At 45.2% G+C, this 15,044-nt stretch overlaps 1 protein-coding gene across 5 annotated transcripts in view; it reads left to right on the top strand.

The window, feature by feature from the left end:
- Positions 1-15,044, top strand: part of HPS3 (HPS3 biogenesis of lysosomal organelles complex 2 subunit 1) — a 75,394-nt gene that overhangs the window by 14,365 nt on the left and 45,985 nt on the right. For all 5 annotated transcript variants that reach the window (XR_013995747.1, XR_013995748.1, XM_081087451.1 and 2 more), the window contains exons 2-5: positions 10,258-10,755; positions 11,290-11,461; positions 11,564-11,649; positions 13,173-13,365. Coding sequence is in view for 3 of the 5 variants with exons in the window: in XM_081087451.1 (XP_080943577.1) it covers positions 10,258-10,755; positions 11,290-11,461; positions 11,564-11,649; positions 13,173-13,365 (949 nt within the window). In the remaining 2 variants the exon portion in view is untranslated. The remainder of the gene's footprint in view (positions 1-10,257; positions 10,756-11,289; positions 11,462-11,563; positions 11,650-13,172; positions 13,366-15,044) is intronic.

Genomic DNA, 15,044 nt, shown 5'->3' with positions numbered 1-15,044 from the left:
TCAGCCTACCAGCTCCGCTTGGTGCGCTCACAGCTGTCACCACCGCCATGTGGGGAGTACAGGCTGCCCTCCGCCGGCCTGCCTCCCCTGTCCAGAGGCTCTCTGCGCTGCTCACCTGCCCAGAGTGACTGGGGCTGGGCGGAGCCAGGCATCCTGCCCTGCCCAACCCTGGCCGATCCGCCCCTGTGCGAGCTGCCACCCCGCCGGGAAGGGTCATGGATCAGGTCCCGGGACTGCAGACAGCCTCAAGCACTGCCCCCCGCCTGGCAGGTCATGGATCCGGGTTCCAGACCGCCGACAGCCTCAAGCACTGCCCCCGCCTGCCAGGTCACAGATCCGGGTCCCAGACCGTGGACAGCCTCAAGCGCTGCCGCCTCACCTGCCAGGTCACAGATCCGGGTCCCAGACTGCGGACAGCCTCAAGCGCTGCCCCCCGCCAGCCAGGTCATGGATCCGGGTCCCAGACCGCGGACAGGCTCAAGCGCTGTCCCCCGCCTGCCAGGTCACGGATCCGGGTCCCAGACTGCGGACAGCCTCAAGCGCTGCCCCACACCCGCCAGGTCACGGATCCGGGTCCCAGACTGCGGACAGCCTCAAGCGCTGCCTCCTCACTTGCCAGGTCACAGATCCGGGTCCCAGACCACGGACAGCCTCAAGCGCTGTCCCACGCCCGCCAGGTCACGGATCCAGGTCCCAGACCACGGACAGCCTCCCACGCTGCCCCCACCCGGCAGGGTCATGGATCCGGGTCCCAGACTGCGGACAGCCTCAAGCACTGCCCCCCACCCGGCAGGGTCACAGATCCAGTCCCAGACTGCAGACAGCCTTGCCCGCTGCTGCCCGCCTTCAGTATGCAAATTAGCCGCCATCTTGTTGCTTCAGGGTGGGGGTCCCCACTGGGGTGCCTGGCCAGCCTGGATGAGGGGCTGAGGGCCGTTTTCAGGCTGGCGGGCGACTGAAAATCCCAACCTCTCCTTTCTTTTTTTTTTTTTTTAATTCTGGGATTTATTTACCTTCTATGGCTGTCACTGGAGCTGAGAGCCGGCTTTAGCTCTTAGGCCCGGCTGCAGCTCTGAGACCTCAGCTGCTGAATGCAGGTCTCTGGGTTTGTGTGGGTTCTATATTTGAAACAATGTTGCGGTCTTGCTGACTGAAGCCCGGCTGGCTGAAAGCAGGTTTCTGGGGTTTGTTTAGGTTCTATAACTGCAACATTGTTTCTTAGACAGACTGCAACTCAGAGGCCGGCAGTGGTAGGCGGGGAACCTTGGCTTCCTCCATCACTGGAGCAAGCAAGCCTCCTGTTCGCTTCAGCTGCCTGGCTTTCGGCCGCCATCTTGGTTGGCAGTTAATTTGCATATTGCCCTGATTAGCCAATGGGAAGCGTGTTGGAGGTACGGTTAATTACCATGTTTGTCTATTTTTAGATAGGATATGCATAGCCCATGGACAAACATTAGTGTGGGGAAATCCTGGCGCGGGGGGGGGGGGGTTGGTGGAATGAGGTAGAGAGGGTCAGCGGGGAAAAGGGGGCATTTGTAATACTTTGAACAATAAAGAATTATTTTTAAAAACAAAAATTAAAAAAGTTACAATGATAGAAAAAAAACACAATAAATTTAAAAAAAAGAATATGAAACAGTTTTTAAATTGCAAGCATTTTATTGAGTCACACTATGCACCAATATATAGTAAAAAATTTACAGTTAGAAAATGTACACAGTTTAAACTGAAAGTTCGCTAGTTGTTATATTGCTCTGACCCTCTTATGACTGTGTTACAACACAATATGGGAGCCTCACAGGTATGACTGCCACTTGGTTCCTCATCTGTGATGGAATTAAACAGTGAATAGGCACCTACGTCCATTATTAAGGCCTATCTAGGCCTGTGTGAACTTGAATTGCAGTGTGTTCAAGCCATTCAAATAAAAGGCTGTTGGTAATTCAGTACTGTCAACATCCTCAATAATTTATTTATATACTAAAGATAATTTTCTTTTTTTAATAGTCAAAACTTGAGCGAACTCCATCACAATTTAGGAATATTGTTTTTCAGATTTAGATCTGAAGTAACTCTGTACAGCTATTCTTATTTTAAGGCTACTTCTCATAAGGCTCCAGTAACTGAAGCCTATTTGGAGCCTAACCCAGGGTTCACTTCTGGAATTTCCAAATGACCGGTTGTGCCTCCCTCAGACCCAGGCCTTCAGGACAGAAGACATTAGGTTTACAAATACTCTGTGGAAAATATTACTAAAAGGAAGAGGTTTTGAAAGGCATTTTATGGCTGCAAGATATACAAAGACTTTCTTAGATAAAGCCATTTCTATAGAAACAATCTCTATAGCAGTGATGGCGAACCTGTGACACATGAACTCGTTTTTTTGGTTGATTTTTCTTTGTTAAATGGCATTTAAATATGTAAAATAAATATCAAAAATATAAATCTTTGTTTTACTATGGTTGCAAATATCAAAAAATTTCTATATGTGACACGGCACCAGAGTTAAGTTAGGGTTTTTCAAAATGTTGACATGCCGAGCTCAAAAGGTTCGCCATCACTGCTCTAACTCCATTCAAACTGCTTCTCTGGAACAGAATGAGCAAACATATTGAACCTGCAGAGTATATTTAGGCATCCTACCAAGATCTCCAGCAAGAGAACAGATAGGTGCAGCCTCCATTTCTGTGGCCAAAGGAACCAGCATCAGGAGATGACTTGCCTCTTGAATGATAGCTCATTTTGGAGGAGAAGGGGCCGGGGCAGCCCCCGGGAACTCCGCAGTCTGCAGAAATGGCTGCAGCTGCTTGCAGATACAGGAAGTCAGTATGTTAACAGCAGCCTTTGAATGTAAGAAACATTCAAACCTGTAAAGAATTATGAGTTCATTTGAGCCAAACTGCCGACAATTGCCGGGAAGCAGAATCTCAAGGCATTGAGACTGCTCCAGAGAACGGTGGTTTTTCCTATTTTTATAAATTATCAAAGGAGGAGACATAAGTGGGTTCCATGATATCCATTGATTATAGATTAGGGAGGTGGGAAAGCAAAGTAGGGAAATTTCTGGGATTGGGTATAAAGTAAAATAGACACATGCTTCTTTTACATAAGTGGGCATAGGATAGTTGGGTCAACAATTAACAGATCACAATAACAATGAGGGAATTTGTGGTCTCTGCCCTGGTGACCTGGTGCATTGGTTGTCCCCTGACATTCCACAGGTATGTTGTCTTAGATGCAAAAAGACAGGCTCATGTGGGTCCAAGTTCCTCAGCCAAGGACTTGACCCCTTTGGATGCCAGGAATTGGAAGAATACACGAGTGGCCATAGGTAGGTGGGACATGCTTTATTACGAACAAAGCAGGCAACAACTGGCTGGTCAGTGGCACCTTATATACTCACTCAAACAAAAGAGGCCTCGTGCCAATTAGAGGCATCTGTGTTACATTAACAAAAATGGTTATCTAAGGGTGCGCTTGCGCAGTATTGTAGTGCTACTGCTGAGTCATTGCCCTCATGCGTGCGTAGGGCAAAGGGGCCTTTAAAATAGTAATACTGCTGTGTCACTGCCTGCACACATGCATATGGTGAGTGGGCCTTAAACCTGTGGAGTACTCTGGTCAGGGTCCCCATAGTTCAGTTAAAGTCGAAGTTGATCTTTGTTAGGGAAGATATTGGCCTAGGACAGTGGTTCTCAACCTTCCTAATGCCGCGACCCTTTAATACAGTTCCTCATGTTGTGGTGACCCCCATCCATAAAATTATTTTCGTTGCTACTTCTTAACTGTAATTTTGCTACTGTTTTGAATCATAATGTAAATATCTGATATGCAGGATGTATTTTCATTGTTACAAATTGAACATAAAAAACATAGTGATTAATCACAAAAACAATATGTAATTATATGTGTTTTCCGATGTTCTTAGGCGACCCCTGTGAAAGGGTTGTTCAAACCCCAAAGGGGTTGCAACCCACAGGTTGAGAACCGCTGGCGTAGGACATTATAAACCGCTTTTTAATTAAAATGTTTAATTTCAGACCATGCTTTGTGGTTACTTTAGGTTTCTGAGTTTGCAAGGCTACCGTGCAGGTTTTCCCTGAGTCAGGTTAGCATGTGTTCCTTTTTCGTCCATACTTTGAATTTCAGCTCATTGGAAAGGAGTTTGTTTACTTAATAATGTTAGCTTATAGTAGGTTCTGCATTTTGAAGAACCTGGACTTATCCTCCTCACCACAAAGTCCTCAAAATTAAAATTTTAAATAAAATCACTAAAATGGAATGTGTAAGCGCATGTTTGTGTAATTTGGAGGACATAGTAAACTGGGTAAGCAAGTTGAGAAACTCAGAAAGGAAGAAGGAAAAGATATATATCTGACTATATAAAAATTGTATGGTAAAAGATGCCATGAGCAAAGTCAAAATGTTATCGGTGGAAGTGGGGTTTTTGGAGTACCAAGAGGAAATGAATTTCCTGAGGCCACCACTGGGTGATGGGGTTTCTTGGAAAGCTTTAATGTTGTAAAATTAAGGGGATTCTCCTCCGAGGTCCCATCTCTGTTCACATCCCCATGGAAGTCCAACCATGTCCTCAGCAGGGCTAAAATAACGGCCACTGCCCATAGTTTCTGCTCCATATTAAAGTTCAGTCCAACATCCTGTATGTGGTGTTCGAATGGTCATGGCCATGTGGCTGCTTAAAGCGATATGGCTATGGAGAGAGAACATGGAGCAAGAGAGCAAGAGCCAGAAAGGGGAAACTCTTTAGGCATTTTTAACCAGGAGCTTCTTCAGACTAACCAATTAACCTGCCAAGATTTCACAGCTTCTGTTAGAGTCTACCCCCTAGCCCCAATACATTGTTCCCCAGTATCAGAAGCAAGCTCCTTAGTCAGGTACTTGACCCTTCTGGGTGCAGGAAACCAAAAAAAAAACAAAACATGCGGGTACAAGTAGGCAAATGGGACATGCTTTATTACAAACAAAGCAGCCAACAACAGGCTGGAAAGTCAGTGGCAACTTACATACAAGTTCAAACAAGCTCAAACAAAAGACCCTTCTTGCCAAATAGTGAACTCAGTATTTCAGTTATGGAAAAGTATGCCTGCGCAGTGTAAGATTGTTGTGTCCTTGCTTTTGCAACTGCGTCTGACAAATTGGCCTTGGCCTTGAACATCCACTGTACTTTAGACAGTGCCCTCACACCCAGGCTAGACCTACAGGCAAGCACCTTTCCTATGTCACCTGACTTCTGTGTATGTGCCTCCCTCCCCTTTCTCCCCTCAGCAATCCAGTACCAGATAGGGGAACACAATGCCGTGTGAAAATGTAGCTTCCTTTATTAATATTAACTAGATAGTTACGACGATAACAAAAAAATCAAACAATAGACTACCAAAACTGATTTGCTCTTCATGACCAACAAAGTATTAATGTCACTTTTACCCAGAGAGCTGCTATTCTTTGATAAGAAAAATCAAACAATCCAGTAAAAAAGTGGTAATTTGCAAAAGAGAAATTATACATGGCTGATAAAGGAAAAGATGGCCAGTTTTATAAGTGGTCTGGAAAATATAATAACCATGAGAGCCCATGTTTCCCTCATTACATCGAGTCAGTGCTAGTGAGGGTGTGGGAAATAGGCATGTCAAACAGTGCTGTTGGCAACATGAGTTTGTATTATGTGATTGTGATAGTAATCCGGCAATATTTATTAAAATTTAAAATGTACCTGCCCTTTTGCCCAACGTTCTTTTTTTTGGAACCTACACCATTGAAACAAACGCCCAGTAAATAAATATATAGGTATGTTGTAGGTGGCAGAAATAGCACTGGGTGTTGGACCCATGGCGTCAGACTAGATTTGGGTTCAGCAACTTCGGTACTTGAATTCTGGCGAGGAAAGAATTCAGAGCCAAGACTCTATAAGAAAGCATCTTCTATATACTATTATATAAAAGGCTAATATGCAAAGTGTCCCCTAGGGAGTTCGACCAGGAAACTGGGAGTTTGAGTGCTCGCTATGATGTGCACTGATGGCCAGGGGGCGACACGGAACATGGCAGGCGACCAGCGGCAGCAGCGGTGGACCGCTGAGGGAGCAAGGGAAGGAGGAGGTGGGGAGGTGGGGAATATGATCTAGGGACCTTTCCTGTGCACGAATTTCATGTACTGGGCCTCTAGTCTATACTAATAAAAGATTAATATGCTAATTAGACCGGACGTCTTCTGACTTTCTTCCAGACATCCTTTCAAACAAAGCCACAGAGGTTGCAAGGGCTGAGGGCCAGCAGCTGCAGTGGCTGTGGGGGTCGGTCCAGCGCCACGGTCCCTTTTGCAGAGGCCGCAGGAGAAGACAGAAGGGAGAAAGCAGCGCTGCGGGTGAAGGGAGAAGGTGGCAGTTAGGCAGTTAGGGGGATCAGGTCAGAAGGGGAGAGCAGTTAGGGGGATCAGGATGGCAGGGGAGAGCAGTTAGGGGGATCAGGCTGGCAGGGAAGAGCAGTTTGGGGGATCAGGCAGGCAGGCAGAGCCAGTTAGGAGCCAGTGGTTCCGGGTTGTGAGAGGGATCCTGGAGAGGGTTCAAGCTGGGCTTAGAGGGCCCCCACCCCCATGCACGAATTTCTTGCAACGGGCCTCTAGTCTATATATATAAAAAGCCAGTGACCAGAACGCTGTAATGACCAGAACGACCTGTTGCTATGCTGCCCACTGCAACCAGCAAACTGGCCCAATTGGGGGTGGGGCGGGGCTGCCAACTTCCCGCGGCCACTCCCTCCAGCCCCATCCCCAATCACTCCCAGTATCCCAGTAGGGTTCGGGGCCAGCTGGCCAACCTCCTGCAGCCCCTCCCCCCAGCCGGCCCCACCCCCAACCACCCCCCTTACTCCAATAGGGGGTGGGGCCTGCCGGCAAACCTCCTGTGGACCTCCCCTTGCCTGGCCCGCCCCCGATTGTCCCCCCCACCCCATCGGCTCGTAAGCCCTCCCCCTGGCCAGCCCCACCCCCGATGGGCCTCCATAGTCCAATCGGTCAGGGCCAGGTGGTTAAACACCCGCAGCCCCTCCCCCCGCTGGCCCTGCCCTCAGTCAGCCCCCCCCCCCCCAACTCTAATCAGAGTCAAGGCCGGTGGCTACCTCCTGCGGCCCCTCCCCCCAGCTGGCCATGCCCCTGATTGGTCCCCCTGACACCAATCAGGGGCAGGGCCAACCGGCCCACTGCCCACAGCCTCTCCCCATGGCTGGCCCTGCCTTCAATCAGTCCCCCCAATCCCAATCGGGGGCAGGGCCCGCCAGCCAATCACCCGTGGTCCCTCCCCCTGGCCGGCCCAGTCCTGATTGGGCCCCGATCAGGGCAGGCCGGCCGGCCAACATCCTGCCACCTCTTCCTCCCGGTAGTCTCCCCCTCCCGACAGGCCTGACAATCCGTGTACACTGGGCCTCTAGTCCTATCTAATAAAAGAGAAACATGGTAATTGGTGTACGACCGCTACCCTTCCCATTGGCTAAACAGCGAGATATGCAAATTAACTGCAAGCCAAGATGGGCCGGCAGCCAGGCAGCTTGAAACTAACATGAGGCTTGCTTGCTTCAGTGACGGAGGACTCCAACGTTCCCTGCCTGCCTTGCCGGCCTCTGAGCTTGCAGTTTGAAACATTGTTACAAATATAGAAGCTAAACAAAATCCCAGAAACCTGCTTTCAGTGAGCCGGGATCTCAGAGCTGGAGTTATACATTGTTTCGATTATAGAACCGAAACAAACCAGATACCTGCTTTCAGGAACAGAGGCCTAAGAGCTGGAGCCTCAGAGCTAAAGCTGGCCCAGAATAAAAACAAAAGAAAAGAAAAAAAGGAGCGGTTGGGAGCTTCCGTCACCCGCCAGCCTGAAAACAGCCCTCAGCCCCTCACCCAGACTGGCCAGTGGGGATCCCCACTCTGAAGGGTGTGTGACCAGCTGCAAACAGCCATCATCCCCTCACCCAGGCTGGCCAGGCACCCCAGTGGGGACCCCCACCCTGATCCAGGACACCCTTCAGGGCAAACCAGCCGGCCCCCACCCGTGCACCAGGCCTCTATCCTATATAGTAAAAGGGTAATATGCCTCCCGGCACCGGGATCAGTGTGACAGGGGCCAGCGCCCAAACCCCCTGATCGCCCTGCGGCTCTGTGTGTGACAGGGGGTGGGGCCACAACCTCCCTATCGACCCTGCTCTGTGCGTGACAGTGTATGGAGCCCCAACCCCCCTGATGGGCCCTGCTCTGTGAGTGACAGTGGGCAGCGCCCCAACCCCCTGATTGGCCCTGCTCTGTGCGTGACGGGGTGGCGCCGCAACCTCCCCATCAACCCTGCCTTGAGTGTGACAGGGGGCGGTGCCCCAACCCCCCAATCAGCCTTACCCTGAGCGTGACTGAGGGTGGCATCGCAACCTTCCGATCCGCCCTGCTCTGTGCATGACAGGGGCAGCGCCCCAACTCCCCAATCGGCCCTGCTCTGAACCTGACCAGGGGCTGCACCTAGGGATTGGGCCTGCCCTCTGCCACCTGGGAACAGGCCTAAGCCAGCAGGTCGTTATCTCCGGAGGGGTCCCAGACTGCGAGAGGGCACAGGCCGGTCTGAGGGACCCCCCCCTTCCCCCCAAGTGCAAAAATTTTTGTGCACCGGGCCTCTAGTTTATTTATAAAATCACAGAGGTGGGAGAAGTAATTTGAAGAAATGGGCTGAGGAAATGAGTTATGGAGGCAAAGGAAGGGCCCTAGTAACTTGGGAGTGAGGAAGGTGATGGTAATGCACCTGGTTGGTGGGGTGGGGCGGTGCGGTCGTACTGCCAGAAGGGAGAGCTTACTGGGTCCTCTGTCCTAAGAGTTTTAAAGGTGGAGATTTTAGTCCAAGGGAAGATCTTAATAGAATATTTAGCAGCTTTCCAGGTGCTTCCTTTCAGGTTTGTGGTCTCCACTGATGATTGGTCAGTGCCAGAGCAGGGGCTCGTTATCCAATGCAGCTGGTTCTGAGGGCAGTCATGGGGTTGCTGGCTTGGTTTTGTGGCTCTTTTGGACCTGAAGGTGAAATACAACTGAGGCCTACATGTTATCTCTAGGGATGAAAGGTTAAGGGGTCCAAACTGCATGACGAGCATATGTTATGGGAGAAAAGGTCACCCTGGTGACGAGGTCCCACCCTACTATTGTCTTTTGCTAGGCACACAGGGCTTTCTGCCCTGGTCACCTTCTGTACCTGGCCCATGGTCCTTGCTCTGCTCATGTCTCTCTAACTGCCTACCAAAGGTATAGGTTTATTATTGCAGCGTGAAGTATAGTGGTTAAAAAAACCCTGGGGATATTTGAATATAAAGGGGAATTGTTGAATAAATTATGGCATACACACACACACACACACACACACACACAGAGGCTATTATGCAGATATTAGAAAGAATGTTAGATATCCATGTATGAACTTGGAGGCAAATATTTGTTGGTAATTTTTTAAAGTTGTAGAGTGTTAAACATATTCAGTGTGATTCCATTTTGGTTATTAAAAAAATAAGAGGCAAAATACCACTCCATGATCTATGTTTATATGAGAGAATGTGTAGAAGGGTGCCAGACTGTATGTGTTAACACTGGCTTCTCACGGATTGGACTGCCGGGGAGAGATCATTATGTTTTTATTTTATATCTCTTTACCATTTTAACTTCTCAAAAGAAAAAGTAATTACAAAATTACTTTGTAATTTACAAAAATCTAATAAAATCAACAAGGAGAAATTAACTTGGATTTAAATTTTATTTAATATGTACAACATTATACTATTTCTTAGTGTTGATACGAAATGTGACTTTTATGGGTGGGGTAGGGGCTGTAATATAAGTTCTGCTAACCTCAGAGTTCTTTAGTTTATACCTAATTTTAACATCACACGATACTACTGAAGTCTTATATCGGGGGAGTTTTGTTGGAGCTGTAGTAAGAGCTACAGTAAACACTTAGAGCTAATATAAGGAATAAAATGTAAACTTTCTATGTAAGCTACATAATTCATGGGTATCTTAAGACATTAAAATGGAGAGAGATTATTTTTCAGAACCTAAGTGCCTAATGTTAGTTAAAAATATACCTATGATTGTTTCTTTGGGTTTTGTTCTGGTCAATCTTTAATTCAACCCTTCACATTGGAATTCATTAGCAGTTCCTTTTCATGATGCAAGGTAAGTGGTTGTTTCTAATTATAAATTCTAAGTATAATCTTATTTCCTTCTCAGGAGACTATTTGGTAGCAATTGAAGAGAAAAACAAAGCTACATTTCTACGTGCTTATGTGAACTGGAGAAGTAAAAGGACTGAAAATTCTCGAGTGTGCATCCGAATGGTTGGACATAATGTGGAGGCACCTTTTCGAGAAACCTTCAGAGACCAGATGTCTATTGTTGAAATGCCGCTTTCTGAGACCCCCTTGTGCATTTCCTGTTGTCCTGTGAAAGGAGACCTTCTTGTTGGCTGCACAAATAAGTTAGTCTTATTTAGTCTGAAGTATCAGATCATTAATGAAGAATTCCCAGTATTGGACTTTGAACGTTCTTTAATTATACACATACATAATATAAGTCCTGTTGAGATTTCTTTCTGTGTTGGATATGTGGCTGTCATGTCAGACTTAGAAGTCTTAATCCTAAAGCTGGAGTCAAACCCTAAAAATGGAGAGAGTGTTCATCACCATCCACATAAGCCCAACAGTCCAGTGACACAGGCAAATGATGAAGGTAAATGATGACTTTGCTTTCTTGTTCTAGGTATAGCGTAAACCTCTCTTCTGGCAGTCTCTGAAGCACTCTGGTATATATATATTGCCAAGCCACATTGTGTATAGATTGAGTTATTCCTAAAACATGGGATTGGGTTTGTGATCTTATTCTGTAGCATGCAATGCATTTCAGTAATATTTGTCAATAGAAATAATGGAGCAACTGTTCGATGAGAAGTTTGTAGTCCCAGTTCTTATATTTGTTAGTTGAATGAACTTGGGTTTGGAATACCATTTCTGGGTTTTAGTTTCCTCATGTATAAAATGGGGATTATAATGAATCCTGTTGTATTTGATCAGTTATTATGAGAAATAAATGAACAATTGCTAAGACTTCAGAACCATAGTGCCTTGTTAATACATGAAGTGTGTGTATGTATAAATAAGTAACATTATTCTTTGTCTATTTAATTGGTGGGAGATGTTGTGAAATGTCATTTCATTCAAGTAGCATTTAGACTTGTTGAACTCTTCTTCAATATTATTTTTTAAGGCACCAGTAATGAAACTTTGCAACTTGAGTCAGAGGATTTTGTGATCTGCCAGAAGCCCATGGAACTTCTTGGTCAAAATAGTGAACAGTCTGGAGTATCTGTTACCCTGGAGTCAACGGGATTAGATGATGAAAAAATAAAATATTTCCGTGTTCAGCATCTGCTCTATAGGTATTAGGAAGTTTTTTATTCACCAGCATTTAATATGTTTTTACCTGTTTAAAGTACATGGAAACTAGATCTCTCTCCCTGTCTGTCTTTTTAAACTCACAGACGTTTTGCTCCTGATATTTCGTCCTATGTCTTGTCTGATGACATTAAGTTGCATTCACTTCAGCTGCTACCCATTTACCAAACAGGTAAGTATAACCGTGATACAATGCAGTGAGGTGAAAGGCTGCTCGGAGGAATAATAACGTGTGTAATAGGTTATTTAGGTTCTTCTACTGAGCCTTCCTGTAGCTTTGGACAATTTCCTTAGCAAATCTCTGTGAGCACTAGAAAGGGAAGTTGTGTCTGCTAGGAAAAGCCATGGATAGGACATGACAGACAAATGCCATTTCCCTTTTAAAAAAATGGTCACTAGACCCAAAAAACCCTGCTATAGTTGATGTTTACTGGGTTCCAGCTGGGTATTTGGCAGACTTCTGTGATAGCTGTGAGAAAGGTGGGGATGGACTGAAGGAAGTTCATTAAGAGCAGTGTTTTTCAGTCATGCTGCACATTGGGTTTACTTGGGTACCTTTAAAAATAGTGATGCCCAGCCTAACCAGCGTGGCTCAGTGGTTGAGTGTCAACCTATGAACCAGGAGGTCATGGTTCAATTCTGGGTTCGATTCTTGGTCAGGGAACCTGCCCAGATTGTGGGCTCGATCCCCAATGGGGGGCATGCAGGAGGCAGCCAATCAATGATTCTCTCTCATCGATGTTTCTATCTCTCTCTCCCTCTCCCTTCCTCTCTGAAATTTAAGAAAAAAAGAAAAATAGTAATGCCCAAACTCTACTAGTATATGCTGGAAATTCTGACATAATCTGTCTATTATGGAACCTGGGTACCAGTATTTTTTAAAAGCTTCCCAGGAATGTAATGGGCAGCCAAAATTGAGAATCAACATTGGGTTCTATACTTAGTCCTGACCTGTTTAATATCTTTAGATGCTGACTAGAGAAAGGTATAAATATTGTTCTGATTAAATGTGTTTTTTTACCTTCATTTATTTTTTATTTGTTTTAGTAAACATTTATTGAATACTTACTATGCTGGGTATGGTGCTGAATACTAGGGAATTAATAATAAGCAAAAGTAGGCAAAGTATTTACACTCATGGAGCTTATGGTCTTATGGGGGAGATAGATGATTATTAGTCAAAGCCCATTGCACGAAGATTCACGCAAGAGGCCTTCCTTCCCCTGGCTGCTGGCACCGATTTTCCTCTGGCACCTTTTACTTTTGTAAATGTGGTTTCTGGGAAACTTTAAATTACATATGCGGCTCACATTACATTTCTGTTGACAGTGCTAGTCTAGACTTAGTCTTGATCATCATCATAATAATAATAATAATTATTATTATTATTATTATGTAACACAAGTAGTGTTGAGTTCTGTTGAAAGGTACACAGAATCTGGTTGTCTCTTTTTGTAATATTAATAGCCATTAATGATTATTATCTAGCTCTGTTCATTTATTAGGAGTTACAATATGGTGATACTCTAATTATATCACTCCTTTTTAATTTCTTACTGGCATTCTTCTATAAAGAGCAACTTCCCCTAAAAAGCTCTTTGGTTATCTACTAATAGACTTTTTGGCCTAAAAAAGTAAAAATATTGCTTCCCTTTGTTTTCTGGTTTTATTGTTTGTTTTTTCTTTTTCATACAGATTCTCTTACTTCTGAGAGAAAAAATTTGTCTCAGGAAAAGGAGTTGCTGAGTCTCTTTTGTTTTTTCTCATTGCCTCATGTGGGCTATCTCTACCTGGTGGTCAAATCGGTTGAATTAATGTCAGTTTACCAATATCCCGAGAAGTCTCAACAGGCAGTACTCACGCCACAATTTTTGCATGTCATCACAAGGTATGTTACAGTTGCTGGCCTTTGAGTCACTTATTTTTCTGTAAATTCTTGATGAATGAGAATCTAAATGAGAATCGAGTGAACCAATATATAGCTCTGAAAATTAATGTATATATCTGCCTTTTGATGGCCCATACCTGCCCTTTTAGTGCAAATGTTCTGGTTTTGTCTTTTTTAATTTTCTGAGACTGGATGAGGATCTTTGTAAGAAAGAAGGGGGTTCTTTGCTGGGGTCCAGCCCCAGTGGTCCAGGGGTTCCCAAAGGTGTGGATGGAGTCGGCGAAGAATGTTTTACACAGAGACAGCATTCAGAGCTCTCTAGCTCTCTCTAGTCTCCGTGGATCTTCCTGTGCCTGGCTGAGGCCACAGAGAAAAGATCCTGAGGCAAACTGAGCCTTTATTTTATAGTGAGAGGTAAACAAGGTAGTGGTTTCCATAGTTACACAATTCTTGTGAGTTTCACTTGTTTGGCCACTTCCTGCACTTCCCTCAGCCCATTAGCTCCCAGATAAGATCTAGAGAGCCTCATAAGGTCAAGCCTAATTATGCTAAGAGGACTGTGCCCTCTAAGCTGGGAATTATTTGTGACTTTACCAACAGGTCAGTCCGAGGCTTAACCCTGTATCAGCTCCCCACAGTTCTTCATGAGGAAGATTTTAAAAAAAATATATTTTATTATTTTTTTACAGAGAGGAAGGGAGAGGGATAGAGAGTTAGAAACATCGATGAGAGAGAAACATCAATCAGCTGCCTTCTGCACACCTCCTCCTGGGGATGTGCCCACAACCAAGGTACATGCCCTTGACTAGAATCAAACCCGGGACCTTTCAGTCCACAGGTCCATGCTCTATCCACTAAGACAAACCCGTTAGGGCCATGAGGAAGATTTTTATAAGGAATTCTAATGAAAAGTCAGTGGGGCCAGTCAGGGCATCTCTAGATTTCTTTTCCTAATTTTTTTTCAGTGCTACTATATCTTTTCTGTATGAGTTGAATTATTCCATAATGATTTAGAACTATGAAGGGGCCAGAAACACTATCTGATTGTATCTTGCATTGGTGCAGATGGGGAAGTAGTCCAGAGGTTGAGATTGGTCAAGGTCATGTTGCTAATTGTTGGCAGGTGTCTTTTGAGTTGCCTTATTCTGGTTTGCTGGCATCTAAACTGGGGTCCTGAGCAGGACTTTGACCTCATTTCTTTTTATTTCAACTGTAAGTGATGCTTTTGGTTTTATTTCCTGTTTTTTTTTTTTTTTTTTTTGAGCTTAGATTATGTGCAAGGCACGTACATTTGGGCCTTCTGGCCGAGCAACTGTGAATAAGGTACACCATCTGCTTTCTAAAGCAACAAAATAGAGGGGGCCAGAGGTACATAAACAGGGCACAAACACTAGGAGATTTGTGAAAAATGTCTTAAGACTTCATGAAAGTGGTAGGCACTGGGAGGAGAGAAATTACTTTGGCTAAGTCGTATGGGAAAGTTTTTTGTGTTTGAAGTGCAGCCTGAGAGCTAGTTAGAATTTGACAGATGGATATTGGAGGAGAAGGGCATTATGGAGGGAAGACTATAAACAAAGGGTATGTTTTATAGTTTTGCAGGAGCAACCAATAATTTATTGTAAATTAAATTATTTTTTTAAAAGGATAGTGATTTTTTCTTTCTTTCTTTTTTTTTTTTC

The sequence above is a fragment of the Myotis nattereri genome (genome assembly GCF_964212035.1).
Source record: "Myotis nattereri genome assembly, chromosome: 3".
NCBI classification, from domain to species: domain Eukaryota; kingdom Metazoa; phylum Chordata; class Mammalia; order Chiroptera; family Vespertilionidae; genus Myotis; species Myotis nattereri.
Note: the sequence above shows the minus strand (reverse complement) of the source record. Positions and strands in the feature narration are given on the sequence as shown.